Raw genomic sequence first — 15,067 nt, 5'->3', positions numbered from 1 at the left:
AATTTCTGGAAGGACAGAAAATGATCCGGCAATTTTGGAAACGTTGGAGTTCGGATTGGCTATCACATCTTCAAGCCCGTCCAAAGTGGCGACATGAAACCGACAATCTACAAGTCAGCGATCTAGTAATTGTCAAGGATGACCGACTGTCACCCAACGAGTGGAAACTGGGAAGGATAATAGAAGTTCACCCTGGAGCTGACAGTTTAGTCAGAGTCGCAACTGTTAAAACAGCATCAGGCGTATACAAACGATCGGTCTCTAAACTATGTCGGCTACCGTTGCCACAGACCTCAGAATAATCCTACCACCGTTGCTAGCTCTATTCGACCATACATGTACCATAACGAACACTTTATTTATTCACAGAGCATTCACATGTGACATCCTTTGGTTTCTAATACTGGTCCCAGTATTGGGGGCGGCATGGACGGTTTTCTAAGGGTTAAACTACAAAGAGAGTGAGAGCGCTCTAACTGCGATTGCCCACTCGGAGAACGGCGTCGTTTCATGCTAGGGCGGCGTAACCTCGTTTCCGATCACCATGAAGAGTCTTCGTTTGCGTTTCGACGAAATCACAACGACAATTAGCAGTTGCAGCCGGCCGCGCTTAAACCCGTATTACATTGTACTCTATACGCGATTAAGATTAAAGTTTAAGTTGATTGAAGTCCAAATGAATAGATCTCGAATTGTCTATATCGTGTAGTACATTATTAAACGCAAAGATTCCCCAGAGCATTTCTGCTCAACATTGAAATCTCGTATCGAGGATTTCACAACAAAAAGAATAGCTAAATGAAATATATGTATAAAAGTCCTACAAATACTTGGCTATGCGCCATACAAATGATATACAAAACACGTCCGAAATGGACAAACTAACTTGCTTGCTGATTCCGTAATGTTACGAAAGCAATGCGAGTGGGCTCTTCTCCCTCTCACTCACCGACCGTTCCCTTGTTTCAAGTTGTAATTTATTAATAACAGAATTTAAGTCCACTCATACCTTTTCTCCAGTTTATGGCTCCATCGGCGAAAGCGCTTTCCTCGATGAATACCTAAAGCTGCTGTGGCGGAAGAACACTTAAATGGGCACAAGGTTGTGGGAAATCATATTTGCAGATCGGCGAGAGTCACGAGAAGCCACTACCGGAATCAAATCTAACTCTCTCCTAATTAACTCCGCACAGAAATCATAATTAATTACACATTTACAAACACGAATACAATTACTCCGTCAATCCGTTGCTTCCTCTTTTTATACCCGATACTCAAAATGAGTATTGGGGTATATTAGATTTGTGGTAAAAGTGGATGTGTGTAACGTCCAGAAGGAATCGTTTCCGACCCCATAAAGTATATATATTCTTGATCAGCATCAATAGCCGAGTCGATTGGGCCCTGTCTGTCTGTCTGTCTGTCCGTCTGTCCGTCTGTCCGTCCGTCTGTCCGTCCCCTTCAGCGCCTAGTGCTCAAATACTATAAGAGCTAGAGCAACGATGTTTTGGACCCAGACTTCTGTGATATGTCACTGCTACAAAAATATTTCAAAATTTTGCCCCGCCCACTTCCGCTCCCACAAAGGGCGAAAATCTGTGGCATCTACAATTTCGACGATACGAGAAAACTAAAAACGCAGAATCGTAGAAGATGACTATATCTTCTAGAGTGCAAAATCTGAACCAGATCGTATAATTATTATAGCCAGCATCAAGAAAACAATTTCATTTTTTCTCGCCCTGTCCCTCTCTAACACACGTAGCATAGGCGGCTTTGCTTAGAGTAAAACATTAGCGCCTAGATCTCAGAGACTACAAAAGCTAGAGCAACCAAATTTGGTATCCACACTCCTAATATATCGGACCGAGACGAGTTTGTTTCAAAATTTCGCCACACCCCCTTCCGCCCCCGCAAAGGACGAAAATCTGGGGATATTCAAAAATCTCAGAGACTATTAAGGCTAGAGTAACCAAATTTAGTATCCGCACTCCTGTTAGATCTTACTATAAAACGTGTATCTTAAAATTTCGCCCCACCCCCTTCCGCCCACACAAAGGACGAAAATCTGATGCATCCACAATATTGCACATTCGAGAAAACTAAAAAAGCAGAATCATAGATAATGACCATATCTATCACATTGCTGAATCTGGATCAGATCAGATCATTTTTATAGCCAATAGGAACAAATCAATTTGCAGTGGCTACGCAGCACCCGACGTCACGCTCAGACTGATTTTCTGTCTCTCTCGCACGCACTCTTTGTCGTGTCGTTCAATATTAGCGGCGTCTGCCGGAGGAGAGCCATACTGACTAAGTATCGGGTATTACTGTAGAGTTGCGGTGTCCGCAGCAACTCACAACGTTCCCCCTCGTTTTTTCTATTCTCTTTCTCCCGACTGTTATCTATGTTTCCTTTCCACCTCCTGAGCGAAAGGGAACAGCACAAATTCTTTTCCCCTGCTTCTGCAGGTGAAAGGTACGCGAAAGCAAAGAAAAGGCCAAACGGCCAATCTCCGACGGTGCTAGATCGACACTTTCTCTCCGCCGATCTGCTCGCGACCAAGGGACGGGCCCTCCTTATCTGCCGCGTCGCGCTCGACTACTAAAGTGCCGACGCCAACGCCTCGGGAAGCTAGCCGCTTGGGGGACCAAGCGCTCCTCAAATGTCTTCTCCCTCTGCTTCCACGCTCGCTTCTCCGATGGCTGAGCGCTTTCCTGACAATCCCAAAGGTTTAAACGCCACTTTGTTAGGCTTGCGGCTGCTGTTGTTTGCTGGCTGGCTTCCTTGGACGATCGAATCCGCACTGCTTAACTCGATTTACTAAGCGCCAAGACTACAAATGGGACAACTCTTTATTCTCCTTTAGCCCTTCTCTTCTCTTCCCGCAGCACTTACCCCAACTGGACTCAGCGCTATACGGCTTCTGACGACTGAATAGCCCACTCGCCTTCAACCAAGAATCTCGCAGTCGAATCTTGGATTTAGATATTTAGATTCCCTAGAGTTTTTCTCTTCACTAAATTCTTGGTGTTTCCTTTTCGTCGGACCGATACGCAACCGACTCAATGGACTTTCACGAGGGAATAGCCGATAGGGACGCCAACGTTCTGGCGGTAAATCGTCTAACAGGTCCCTGGATGCATTTTCAACAGAGATAGCCTGACGTTTTGACCTGTTACCGTCTTTTTGGTTTTCCCTTGACCTGTCGTTCGCCTGCCACTCTGAGCACTAGATGGCGCCACAAAAACTCAGCATTCCCTGCTACAAGCGCTACACCCCGTAGATGTTGTGCCGCTGCTGGCGAGGCTGTGCCGCAATCTGCTGCTGGCGGCGATTGCGTCCTCCACTGCTGCGGTAGCCAAACTCCCTATCATCGTAGCCGCCGCCGACGCCCCGCCCCATGATGCGCAGCTCCGGATCGGAATGGGCATGCCCCATGGAGGGACCGAACCCGGAGTCATTGCCCGATCGCTGTGTCATCTTCATGGATCGCCGGAGCGAGGGTGGCGGCTGGGAGCGGGCATACCGCTGTCCCCTCACCGACCGCTACCTGGAGCGGGCATTCCTCGGCCGCTTGGCCGTCCGCGTGCACACATAGCAGCAGATGCGCCAGTAGAGAAAACTATGAAAGAGAGAAGTGGTGTGGAGTGGAGTCATTAGCGGCGGAGTCACGCAGCTGTGGAAATGTCAGCGCGCAGAGGCTCACCGGAATGACGTGGCCATCACATCCCCAATGTTGGATAGGCATCAGCGGGATGCCGACGATGGCATAGAAATCGTTGTCACCTTGCCCCAGTCGGATTTTAAGGTCTTTTAAGGCTTTATTTAGCTGTCACAAAGTTGAAAAGAGTAAACGTGTACATTTCCAAGTGCTGGAAACAAAAGTTTCACACCATATTTTGGGTGGCATCATTTTTACGCGCTAAAAAGTGAATTTTGAGTTTTGTGCTGTAAAATGGACACATCGAACAACGTACGCCTGCAACTTCAGCAGCAGCAGGCACGCAAATCGAATCAAAACATTCAGGTCTATGTGCGCGTTAGGTGAGTGCCCCATCTACGGGTAGTAGATCGCCCAATAAGTACGATTTCCATCCCTGCAGGCCGCTGAATGCACGCAAGCGATGCATACGCTCCGCAGAGGTTGTGGATGTGCTCAACCCACGCGAGATCCTCACACGCCACACACTCGACTCGAAGTTGACGAAGAAGTTTACGTTTGATCGGAGCTTCGGCCCCGAGTCCAAGCAATGCGATGTCTATGCGGTGGTGGTGTCGCCCCTGATCGAAGAGGTGCTAAGCGGCTACAATTGCACGGTGTTCGCGTACGGACAGACGGGTACTGAACAGAACAGAACAGATATAAGGTTAAAACTGGCACAGGGAGAGCTTTTGGTCGTGGCTCACCCAATTCCTGGCTCAGATGCTGCTTGGAGATTGCTGCTCCAGATTGTCCTGCATGCGATCCTTGAACTGATCGCAGGCACTGCGTATCTTTTCATCGGTGTCCCTTCGCCGTTCGATGGTGCCATGAAGCTGCTCCGTTTCATTGGTGGCCAAATCTGCCACGGTCAGGATTTTGTGCGCCTGCGTCGTGAGCGTCTCCTCCGTTTTCATGTGCGAGGCCACCAGCTGTTTCTTCTCCTTGTAGTAGACTCCCCTTGGTGTCGGTTAGGTGCTGCTCCGTTTTCTTCAGCTCCTGGGTCTTCTCCACGAGACTCAGGCTCACCTCGTTGAAGGTCTTCTCCTTCGACTGCAGCTCATCTTTGAGGGCCTTCAGCAGCAACATCTTCTCGTTGAGCTCTAGATGCCATTCTTGTCTCGCGCTGCGAGGAGATCTCGCTTCAGTTTGTCAATCTCCTCGGTGTACTCCTTGAGGACCGTTTTCTTGGTTAGCTTCTGATTGACTTCTGGCTTATTCTGAATATTCTTCGCCCGATGCGCGTACTCCAGCGTGCTGAGTGTCTCGTCAATGTCCTTGTGCCCTGGCGAGATGGTGGCATTGATCGAGGTCTTTGTCCGGCCGCCCAGCGACTCCTGCAGCAGGCGCGTCAGCTTCGATTCGCGGTACGGGACATGGGGGGCCCGATCCACCAGAGCGGTAATCACACGGCCCAGCGTCAGGAGGCTCTGGTTGATTTTGACCGTCTCGCGCACGCGTATCCCCTTCTCGTTGCCCGCCTTGGAGACGTTCTCGCTGCCCGCCAGATCCACCAGATTGAGTTTTCCGATCTTCAGCATATCCTCGCCATCGATGCCGTTCTCACGAATGTGCACCACTATGGAGAAGACGGTGTGGCTGCGCGAGGACTGCGCGTTCATCAGGGTGGTCGCGGTCTTGCGTCGCTCCTTGCCCTTCTCCAGGAGCTTGTAGACATCGTCCTTGCTCTAGACAGTGATCTCCTCGAGGCCCTGGATGATCACCGAACCCTTCTTTGTGCTGTCGTCGAAGATGCATATCTTTGTGGAGTCATCGGTGGAGAGGAGGTCGCACAGCTCCTCGTTGTACAGCTCCAGGTAGGAGATGCGCCTCGTAAACTCAACTTCCATCATGCGGAGTTCGTCGAAAAGGTGACTCAAGGCACGCGGTATGATGCCCACATCAGAGTCCTACAAAAGGGCCAAAGACAAAAGACAGGTAGAGCAGCAATTAACGTTTGAACCGCCTCCCTCGTCCGTTTCTAGGAATTAGAAAACTGGTTCCCCTCTACTCACATCTTCCCAAGAGGACTTCAACTCCGCGGTCTCATTCCCCACCATCGTGTGCGTCTTGCCAGTACCCGTCTGTCCGTACGCGAACACCGTGCAATTGTAGCCGCTTAGCACCTCTTCGATCAGGGGCGACACCACCACCGCATAGACATCGCATTGCTTGGACTCGGGGCCGAAGCTCCGATCAAACGTAAACTTCTTCGTCAACTTCGAGTCGAGGGTGTGGCGTGTGAGGATCTCGCGTGGATTGAGCACATCCACAACCTCTGCATAGCGTATGCATCGCTCGCGTGCATTCAGCGGCCTGCAGGGATGGAAATCGTACTTATTGGGCGATCTACTACCCGTAGATGGGGCACTCACCTAACGCGCACATAGACCTGAATGTTTTGATTCGATTTGCGTGCCTGCTGCTGCTGAAGTTGCAGGCGTACGTTGTTCGATGTGTCCATTTTACAGCACAAAACTCAAAATTCACTTTTTAGCGCGTAAAAATGATGCCACTTTTGTTTCCAGCACTTGGAAATGTACACGATTACTCTTTTCAACTTTGTGACAGCTAAATAAAGCCTTAAAAGACCTTAAAATCCGACTGGGGCAAGGTGACAACGATTTCTATGCCATCGTCGGCATCCCGCTGCTGCTCATCTGCCTGTCCAACATTCGGGATGTGATTTCTTGATTTGTAAACTTGCTCAGGGCACTTAGTGTGACCCTGAAGCGTACTTTATTAATGTTCTTATTACTAGGTGCAACATATAACATTATTTATGGAAACATTACAATTTTTTTAACATTTAGGTATTTTTTTTTTACTTTACGGTAACATTGATAATAACAGACAGAAAAATACTAGACAGTTATCGATTATTGCTCTTGTAAACAAAAGTTAAGTTAAGTCTAAGTCTAAGCTAAGTCTTTTTTCTGACTTAGGCATAAAAATTTTGTGACGCCGCTCCTGGAACCCTCATCCGGTGCGAAACGGAGGCTTGGACGACAGGGAGACCTCCAAGCATCGGCAACGCAAGCGCGGCATCGTCTCGTCCCTCCCTTCCTGGCCGAATCCAGCCGATGCCACTCTAAGACGAACGGCGACGCATATGCTTCTTTCTGTGAATGATATGAAACTCCTGGCTGATTTTAATATTGTTTTATTTTCAGGTTTATGTTTTGTAGGTTTGGCGATCAAGCGTCAGGAATCCAGTTAGGTAATTTGTGTTGTTATATATATTGGATTTTTAACCTTTGTTTTGACTGATTTTAATTATTTTCTATTTACAGGTTCGATTGGTCCATTGGGAGGTTTGCGTTGAGTTTGGTAAGTAAGTCTATATGTGCTTTTCCTTTGGTTAATTTTAGCTACATTTTATTTGAAGGCTAAATTAATTTATTTAGAGGTTTGTGTTGAATTTGGTAAGTCAGTTTATTTCTGTTTTGGCTGTTTTTGATTGTATTTTATTTGCAGGTTTTGATTGGTTTGTTTGAAAGGTAGCGTAGTAAGTGAATTAATTTGTGTTTTGACTGATTATTGAATGTATTCTATTTGCAGGTTCAATTGGTTTATTTGGAGGTTTGCGTTGTGTTTGGTAAGCGAGTCTATTTCTGTTTTGGCTGATTTTGATTGTATTCCATTTGCAGGTTTTGGTTGGTTTGTTTGGAAGCTAGCGTGGTAAGTAAATTAATTTGTGTTTTGACTGATTTTAATTGTATTTTATTTGCAGGTTCAATTGGTTTATTTGGAGGTTTGCGTTGTGTTTGGTAAGCGAGTCTATTTCTGTTTTGGCTGATTTTGATTGTATTCCATTTGCAGGTTTTGATTGGTTTGTTTGGAAGCTAGCGTGGTAAGTAAATTAATTTGTGTTTTAACTATGCGGTCGACTCTTCGGAGCGTCACGCGCCCGGATCGTAACATCCGGAAGTTGAAAGTATCCGGGTGGTTATACGGGAGCAGGCAAATTTCCCCCTTCCCTTTCCATCCCATCCCCCAACAACAGAGCAGCCAATACACAGAGCCAAAGAACATAAGACACTAGCCATTAACCAACGACAACACAGACAGCCACTATAACAAACGGCCATTCCAATTCTCCATTGCCTACTTATCGGTGCTGCTGCCCTCGGACTACTTTCATCTCACTCAGTATTGGGGTGAGTGAAAGTGGAACCGGGGGTGAGAGCACCGGTAAATGACGATCGGCGACCGGGTCTCCCGAGTGGGGGGGAGAGTGTGAGAGTTGGTGGACATGTGAGAGTTCCACCATGAACCTCGTCCGCCACTCTCATCTCGTCCACCCGCTCGAGAGGTCGCGATCGTCGGACGTGCTATAACCGTTTCGTGCCGTTTCGTGTCGCATTTTCGTTGTTCTTTGCCGTGTCGCCATTGACGTTTTTCTGTGTTGCCCTGTTCTTTTGTGGTGTCTGTCGTGTGCCGTGCCGTGCCGTGCCGCCCTTCCTCCACCACACCCATTACTATCCTTGACAAACTTTTGTTCCCTTGCACATCACAAACCAAAAAAGAGAAGACTAGTGAGGAGGGCAGTTAGGGCCACAAGATACACAAGAAACGACAGGAGGTTTACGAGAAAGCTAGCGGCTAACTCACTCGTGGATCACTCAAACTCCGAAGTGGCCAGACTGCTGACCAACCCCCATGTCCCTAATAGATTGAAATCTAGCCGCCACAGATATGACAATCAACTCCGGAAGTTTATCCTCCCGCGTAGTAATGGACAACGTCAGGAACAACCAAATCCAGATCTGGATCCGACTCGATACTATTCCGAAGCTGAGCGCAAAGTTATAGTAGAGAAGTATGTACCAATCCTGAGGAAAGGACTTCCTACTCTGCTGAGGTTAGAAAATGAAGAACAGGAAAGACTGGAAAAGGCTAAAACACGTACAGATTCTGCGAAAAATGTATGCTAAGGGGAAATACACTAGGGAAACAATACTTGAAAGAATCAGGGGCCAACCATTGGGTATACAAAGAATTATAGTGCCAGACCACAGAGGGGATGAAGAGGAAGGCGTCTTCCAGCCGAATGGTTAAGACTTGGTCCAATGGCACAGCAAAAATGGACACATTATCACCAAATCCAGAAAATATAAGCCTACAAATAAAACTTATTAAAAGCAGCCAAAACATAACTTAAACCGCTTACCAAATCACCTCCAAGCAAACCAATCAAAACCTGCAAATAAAATACAATCAAAATTAGCCAAAACAGAAATAAACTCGCTCACCAAATTCAACGCACACCTCCAAATAAACCAATTGAACCTGCAAATAAAATACAATTGAAATCAGTCAAAACACAAATTAATTTACTTACCACGCTAGCTTCCAAACAAACCAATCAAAACCTGCAAATGGAATACAATCAAAATCAGCCAAAACAGAAATAGACTCGCTTACCAAACACAACGCAAACCTCCAAATAAACCAATTGAACCTGCAAATAAAATACAATTAAAATCAGTCAAAACACAAATTAATTTACTTACCACGCTAGCTTCCAAACAAACCAACCAAAACCTGCAAATGGAATACAATAAAAATCAGCCAAAACAGAAATAGACTCGCTTACCAAACACAACGCTAACCTCCAAATAAACCAATTGAACCTGCAAATAGAATACATTCAATAATCAGTCAAAACACAAATTAATTCACTTACTACGCTACCTTCCAAACAAACCAATCAAAACCTGCAAATAAAATACAATCAAAAACAGCCAAAACAGAAATAAACTGACTTACCAAATTCAACACAAACCTCTAAATAAATTAATTTAGCCTTCAAATAAAATGTAGCTAAAATTAACCAAAGGAAAAGCACATATAGACTTACTTACCAAACTCAACGCAAACCTCCCAATGGACCAATCGAACCTGTAAATAGAAAATAATTAAAATCAGTCAAAACAAAGGTTAAAAATCCAATATATATAACAACACAAATTACCTAACTGGATTCCTGACGCTTGATCGCCAAACCTACAAAACATAAACCTGAAAATAAAATAATATTAAAATCAGCCAGGAGTTTCATATCATTCACAGAAAGAAGCATATGCGTCGCCGTTCGTCTTAGAGTGGCATCGGCTGGATTCGGCCAGGAAGGGAGGGACGAGACGATGCCGCGCTTGCGTTGCCGATGCTTGGAGGTCTCCCTGTCGTCCAAGCCTCCGTTTCGCACCGGATGAGGGTTCCAGGAGCGGCGTCACAAAATTTTTATGCCTAAGTCAGAAAAAAGACTTAGCTTAGACTTAGACTTAACTTAACTTTTGTTTACAAGAGCAATAATCGATAACTGTCTAGTATTTTTCTGTCTGTTATTATCAATGTTACCGTAAAGTAAAAAAAAAAATACCTAAATGTTAAAAAAATTGTAATGTTTCCATAAATAATGTTATATGTTGCACCTAGTAATAAGAACATTAATAAAGTACACTTCAGGGTCACACTAAGTGCCCTGAGCAAGTTTACAAATCAAGAAATCACATCCCCAATGTTGGACAGGCAGATGAGCAGCAGCGGGATGCTGACGATGGCATAGAAATCGTTGTCACCTTGCCCCAGTCGGATTTTAAGGTCTTTTAAGGCTTTATTTAGCTGTCACAAAGTTGAAAAGAGTAATCGTGTACATTTCCAAGTGCTGGAAACAAAAGTTTCACACCATATTTTAGGTGGCATCATTTTTACGCGCTAAAAAGTGAATTTTGAGTTTTGTGCTGTAAAATGGACACATCGAACAACGTACGCCTGCAACTTCAGCAGCAGCAGGCACGCAAATCGAATCAAAACATTCAGGTCTATGTGCGCGTTAGGTGAGTGCCCCATCTACGGGTAGTAGATCGCCCAATAAGTACGATTTCCATCCCTGCAGGCCGCTAAATGCACGCGAGCGATGCATACGCTATGCAGAGGTTGTGGATGTGCTCAATCCACGCGAGATCCTCACACGCCACACCCTCGACTCGAAGTTGACGAAGAAGTTTACGTTTGATCGGAGCTTCGGCCCCGAGTCCAAGCAATGCGATGTCTATGCGGTGGTGGTGTCGCCCCTGATCGAAGAGGTGTTAAGCGGCTACAATTGCACGGTGTTCGCGTACGGACAGACGGGTACTGGCAAGCCGCACACGATGGTGGGGAATGAGACCGCGGAGTTGAAGTCCTCTTGGGAAGATGTGAGTAGAGGGGAACCAGTTTTCTAATTCCTAGAATCGGACGAGGGAGGCGGTTCAAACGTTAATTGCTGCTCTACCTGTCTTTTGTCTTTGGCCCTTTTGTAGGACTCTGATGTGGGCATCACCTTTTCGACGAACTCCGCATGATGGAAGTTGAGTTTACGATGCGCATCTCCTACCTGGAGCTGTACAACGAGGAGCTGTGCGACCTCCTCTCCACCGATGACTCCACAAAGATACGCATCTTCGACGACAGCACAAAGAAGTGTTCGGTGATCATCCAGGGCCTCGAGGAGATCACTGTCCAGAGCAAGGACGATGTCTACAAGCTCCTGGAGAAGGGCAAGGAGCGACGCAAGACCGCGACCACCCTGATGAACGCGCAGTCCTCGCGCAGCCACACCGTCTTCTCCATAGTGGTGCACATTCGTGAGAACGGCATCGATGGCGAGGATATGCTGAAGATCGGAAAACTCAATCTGGTGGATCTGGCGGGCAGCGAGAACGTCTCCAAGGCGGGCAACGAGAAGGGGATACGCGTGCGCGAGACGGTCAAAATCAACCAGAGCCTCCTGACGCTGGGCCGTGTGATTACCGCTCTGGTGGATCGGGCCCCCCATGTCCCGTACCGCGAATCGAAGCTGACGCGCCTGCTGCAGGAGTCGCTGGGCGGCCGGACAAAGACCTCGATCAATGCCACAATGCCTCGCCAGGGCACAAGGACATTGACGAGACACTCAGCACGCTGGAGTACGCGCATCGGGCGAAGAATATTCAGAATAAGCCAGAAGTCAATCAGAAGCTAACCAAAAAACGGTCCTCAAGGAGTACACCGAGGAGATTGACAAACTGAAGCGAGATCTCCTCGCAGCGCGAGACAAGAATGGCATCTATCTGGCGGAGGAGACCTACGGGGAGATGACCATGAAAATAGACTCGCAGAATCGAGAGCTCAACGAGAAGATGTTGCTGCTGAAGGCCCTCAAAGATGAGCTGCAGTCGAAGGAGAAGACCTTCAACGAGGTGAGCCTGAGTCTCGTGGAGAAGACCCAGGAGCTGAAGAAAACGGAGCAGCACCTAACCGACACCAAGGGGAGTCTACTACAAGGAGAAGAAACAGCTGGTGGCCTCGCACATGAAAACGGAGGAGACGCTCACGACGCAGGCGCACAAAATCCTGACCGTGGCAGATTTGGCCACCAATGAAACGGAGCAGCTTCATGGCACCATCGAACGGCGAAGGGACACCGATGAAAAGATACGCAGTGCCTGCGATCAGTTCAAGGATCGCATGCAGGACAATCTGGAGCAGCAATCTCCAAGCAGCATCTGAGCCAGGAATTGGGTGAGCCACGACCAAAAGCTCTCCCTGTGCCAGTTTTAACCTTATATCTGTTCTGTTCTGTTCAGTACCCGTCTGTCCGTACGCGAACACCGTGCAATTGTAGCCGCTTAGCACCTCTTCGATCAGGGGCGACACCACCACCGCATAGACATCGCATTGCTTGGACTCGGGGCCGAAGCTCCGATCAAACGTAAACTTCTTCGTCAACTTCGAGTCGAGGGTGTGGCGTGTGAGGATCTCGCGTGGGTTGAGCACATCCACAACCTCTGCGGAGCGTATGCATCGCTTGCGTGCATTCAGCGGCCTGCAGGGATGGAAATCGTACTTATTGGGCGATCTACTACCCGTAGATGGGGCACTCACCTAACGCGCACATAGACCTGAATGTTTTGATTCGATTTGCGTGCCTGCTGCTGCTGAAGTTGCAGGCGTACGTTGTTCGATGTGTCCATTTTACAGCACAAAACTCAAAATTCACTTTTTAGCGCGTAAAAATGATGCCACCCAAAATATGGTGTGAAACTTTTGTTTCCAGCACTTGGAAATGTACACGTTTACTCTTTTCAACTTTGTGACAGCTAAATAAAGCCTTAAAAGACCTTAAAATCCGACTGGGCAAGGTGACAACGATTTCTATGCCATCGTCGGCATCCCGCTGATGCCTATCCAACATTGGGGATGTGATGGCCACGTCATTCCGGTGAGCCTCTGCGCGCTGACATTTCCACAGCTGCGTGACTCCGCCGCTAATGACTCCACTCCACACCACTTCTCTCTTTCATAGTTTTCTCTACTGGCGCATCTGCTGCTATGTGTGCACGCGGACGGCCAAGCGGCCGAGGAATGCCCGCTCCAGGTAGCGGTCGGTGAGGGGACAGCGGTATGCCCGCTCCCAGCCGCCACCCTCGCTCCGGCGATCCATGAAGATGACACAGCGATCGGGCAATGACTCCGGGTTCGGTCCCTCCATGGGGCATGCCCATTCCGATCCGGAGCTGCGCATCATGGGGCGGGGCGTCGGCGGCGGCTACGATGATAGGGAGTTTGGCTACCGCAGCAGTGGAGGACGCAATCGCCGCCAGCAGCAGATTGCGGCACAGCCTCGCCAGCAGCGGCACAACATCTACGGGGTGTAGCGCTTGTAGCAGGGAATGCTGAGTTTTTGTGGCGCCATCTAGTGCTCAGAGTGGCAGGCGAACGACAGGTCAAGGGAAAACCAAAAAGACGGTAACAGGTCAAAACGTCAGGCTATCTCTGTTGAAAATGCATCCAGGGACCTGTTAGACGATTTACCGCCAGAACGTTGGCGTCCCTATCGGCTATTCCCTCGTGAAAGTCCATTGAGTCGGTTGCGTATCGGTCCGACGAAAAGGAAACACCAAGAATTTAGTGAAGAGAAAAACTCTAGGGAATCTAAATATCTAAATCCAAGATTCGACTGCGAGATTCTTGGTTGAAGGCGAGTGGGCTATTCAGTCGTCAGAAGCCGTATAGCGCTGAGTCCAGTTGGGGTAAGTGCTGCGGGAAGAGAAGAGAAGGGCTAAAGGAGAATAAAGAGTTGTCCCATTTGTAGTCTTGGTGCTTAGTAAATCGAGTTAATCAGTGCGGATTCGATCGTCCAAGGAAGCCAGCCAGCAAACAACAGCAGCCGCAAGCCTAACAAAGTGGCGTTTAAACCTTTGGGATTGTCAGGAAAGCGCTCAGCCATCGGAGAAGCGAGCGTGGAAGCAGAGGGAGAAGACATTTGAGGAGCGCTTGGTCCCCCAAGCGGCTAGCTTCCCGAGGCGTTGGCGTCGGCACTTTAGTAGTCGAGCGCGACGCGGCAGATAAGGAGGGCCCGTCCCTTGGTCGCGAGCAGATCGGCGGAGAGAAAGTGTCGATCTAGCACCGTCGGAGATTGGCCGTTTGGCCTTTTCTTTGCTTTCGCGTACCTTTCACCTGCAGAAGCAGGGGAAAAGAATTTGTGCTGTTCCCTTTCGCTCAGGAGGTGGAAAGGAAACATAGATAACAGTCGGGAGAAAGAGAATAGAAAAAACGAGGGGGAACGCTGTGAGTTGCTGCGGACACCGCAACTCTACAGTAATACCCGATACTTAGTCAGTATGGCTCTGCGCTGCGTAGCCACTGCAAATTGATTTCTTGCTTTTGGCTACAAAAATTATCCGATCTGATCCAGATTCAGCAATCTGATAGATATGGTCATTATCTATGATTCTGCGTTTTTAGTTTTCTCGAATGTGCAATATTGTGGATGCAACAGATTTTCGTCCTTTGTGTGGGCGGAAGGCGGTGGGGCGAAATTTTGAGATACACGTTTTATAGTTAGATCTAACAGAAGTGCGGATACCAAATTTTGTTACTCTAGCCTTAATAGTCTCTGAGATTTTTGAATATCCCCAGATTTTCGTCCTTTGCGGGGGCGGAAGGGGGTGTGGCGAAATTTTGAAACAAACTCGTCTCGGTCCGATATATTAGGAGTGTGGATACCAAATTTGGTTGCTCCAGCAAAATTTTGAAATATTTTTGTAGCAGTGACATATCACAGAAGTCTGGGTCCAAAACATCGTTGCTCTAGCTCTTATAGTCTTTGAGCACTAGGCGCTGAAGGGGACGGACAGACGGACGGACAGACGGACAGACGGACAGACAGACAGACAGACAGGGCCCAATCGACTCGGCTATTGATGCTGATCAAGAATATATATACTTTATGGGGTCGGAAACGATTCCTTCTGGACGTTACACACATCCACTTTTACCACAAATCTAATATCCCCCAATACTCATTTTGAGTATCGGGTATAAAAAGAGGA

The 15,067-nt window shown here is 47.7% G+C and overlaps 1 protein-coding gene, 2 long non-coding RNA genes and 2 pseudogenes across 3 annotated transcripts; 3 read left to right on the top strand and 2 right to left on the bottom strand.

Moving 5' to 3' along the window:
- Positions 1–3,791: 3,791 nt before the first annotated feature.
- On the top strand, positions 3,792–4,360 carry LOC117195232 (kinesin-like protein Klp61F; the record flags this gene model as incomplete). Its single annotated transcript, XM_033399857.1, has 2 exons — positions 3,792–4,051; positions 4,111–4,360. Coding segments are annotated over exons 1-2 (339 nt in total), but the record flags the coding sequence as incomplete, so codon positions are not given.
- On the bottom strand, positions 4,259–6,221 carry LOC117195215 (annotated as a pseudogene).
- A 340-nt stretch (positions 6,222–6,561) lies between these two features.
- On the top strand, positions 6,562–7,134 carry LOC117195225. Its single transcript, XR_004474993.1, has 3 exons — positions 6,562–6,927; positions 7,001–7,037; positions 7,096–7,134. It is a non-coding gene; the product is annotated as an uncharacterized LOC117195225 (long non-coding RNA).
- A 2,260-nt stretch (positions 7,135–9,394) lies between these two features.
- Positions 9,395–10,050, bottom strand: LOC117195224. Its single transcript, XR_004474992.1, has 3 exons — positions 9,685–10,050; positions 9,575–9,611; positions 9,395–9,516 (listed from the first exon to the last, which is right to left on the bottom strand). It is a non-coding gene; the product is annotated as an uncharacterized LOC117195224 (long non-coding RNA).
- Positions 10,051–10,460: 410 nt separating this feature from the next.
- On the top strand, positions 10,461–12,517 carry LOC117195231 (annotated as a pseudogene).
- Positions 12,518–15,067: the final 2,550 nt, after the last annotated feature.

The sequence above is a fragment of the Drosophila miranda genome, assembly GCF_003369915.1.
Source record: "Drosophila miranda strain MSH22 chromosome Y unlocalized genomic scaffold, D.miranda_PacBio2.1 Contig_Y9_pilon, whole genome shotgun sequence".
In the NCBI taxonomy this organism is placed as follows: Eukaryota; Metazoa; Arthropoda; class Insecta; order Diptera; family Drosophilidae; genus Drosophila; species Drosophila miranda.
The sequence above is the reverse complement of the archived record's forward strand: the minus strand, read 5'-3'. Positions and strand labels throughout refer to the sequence as shown.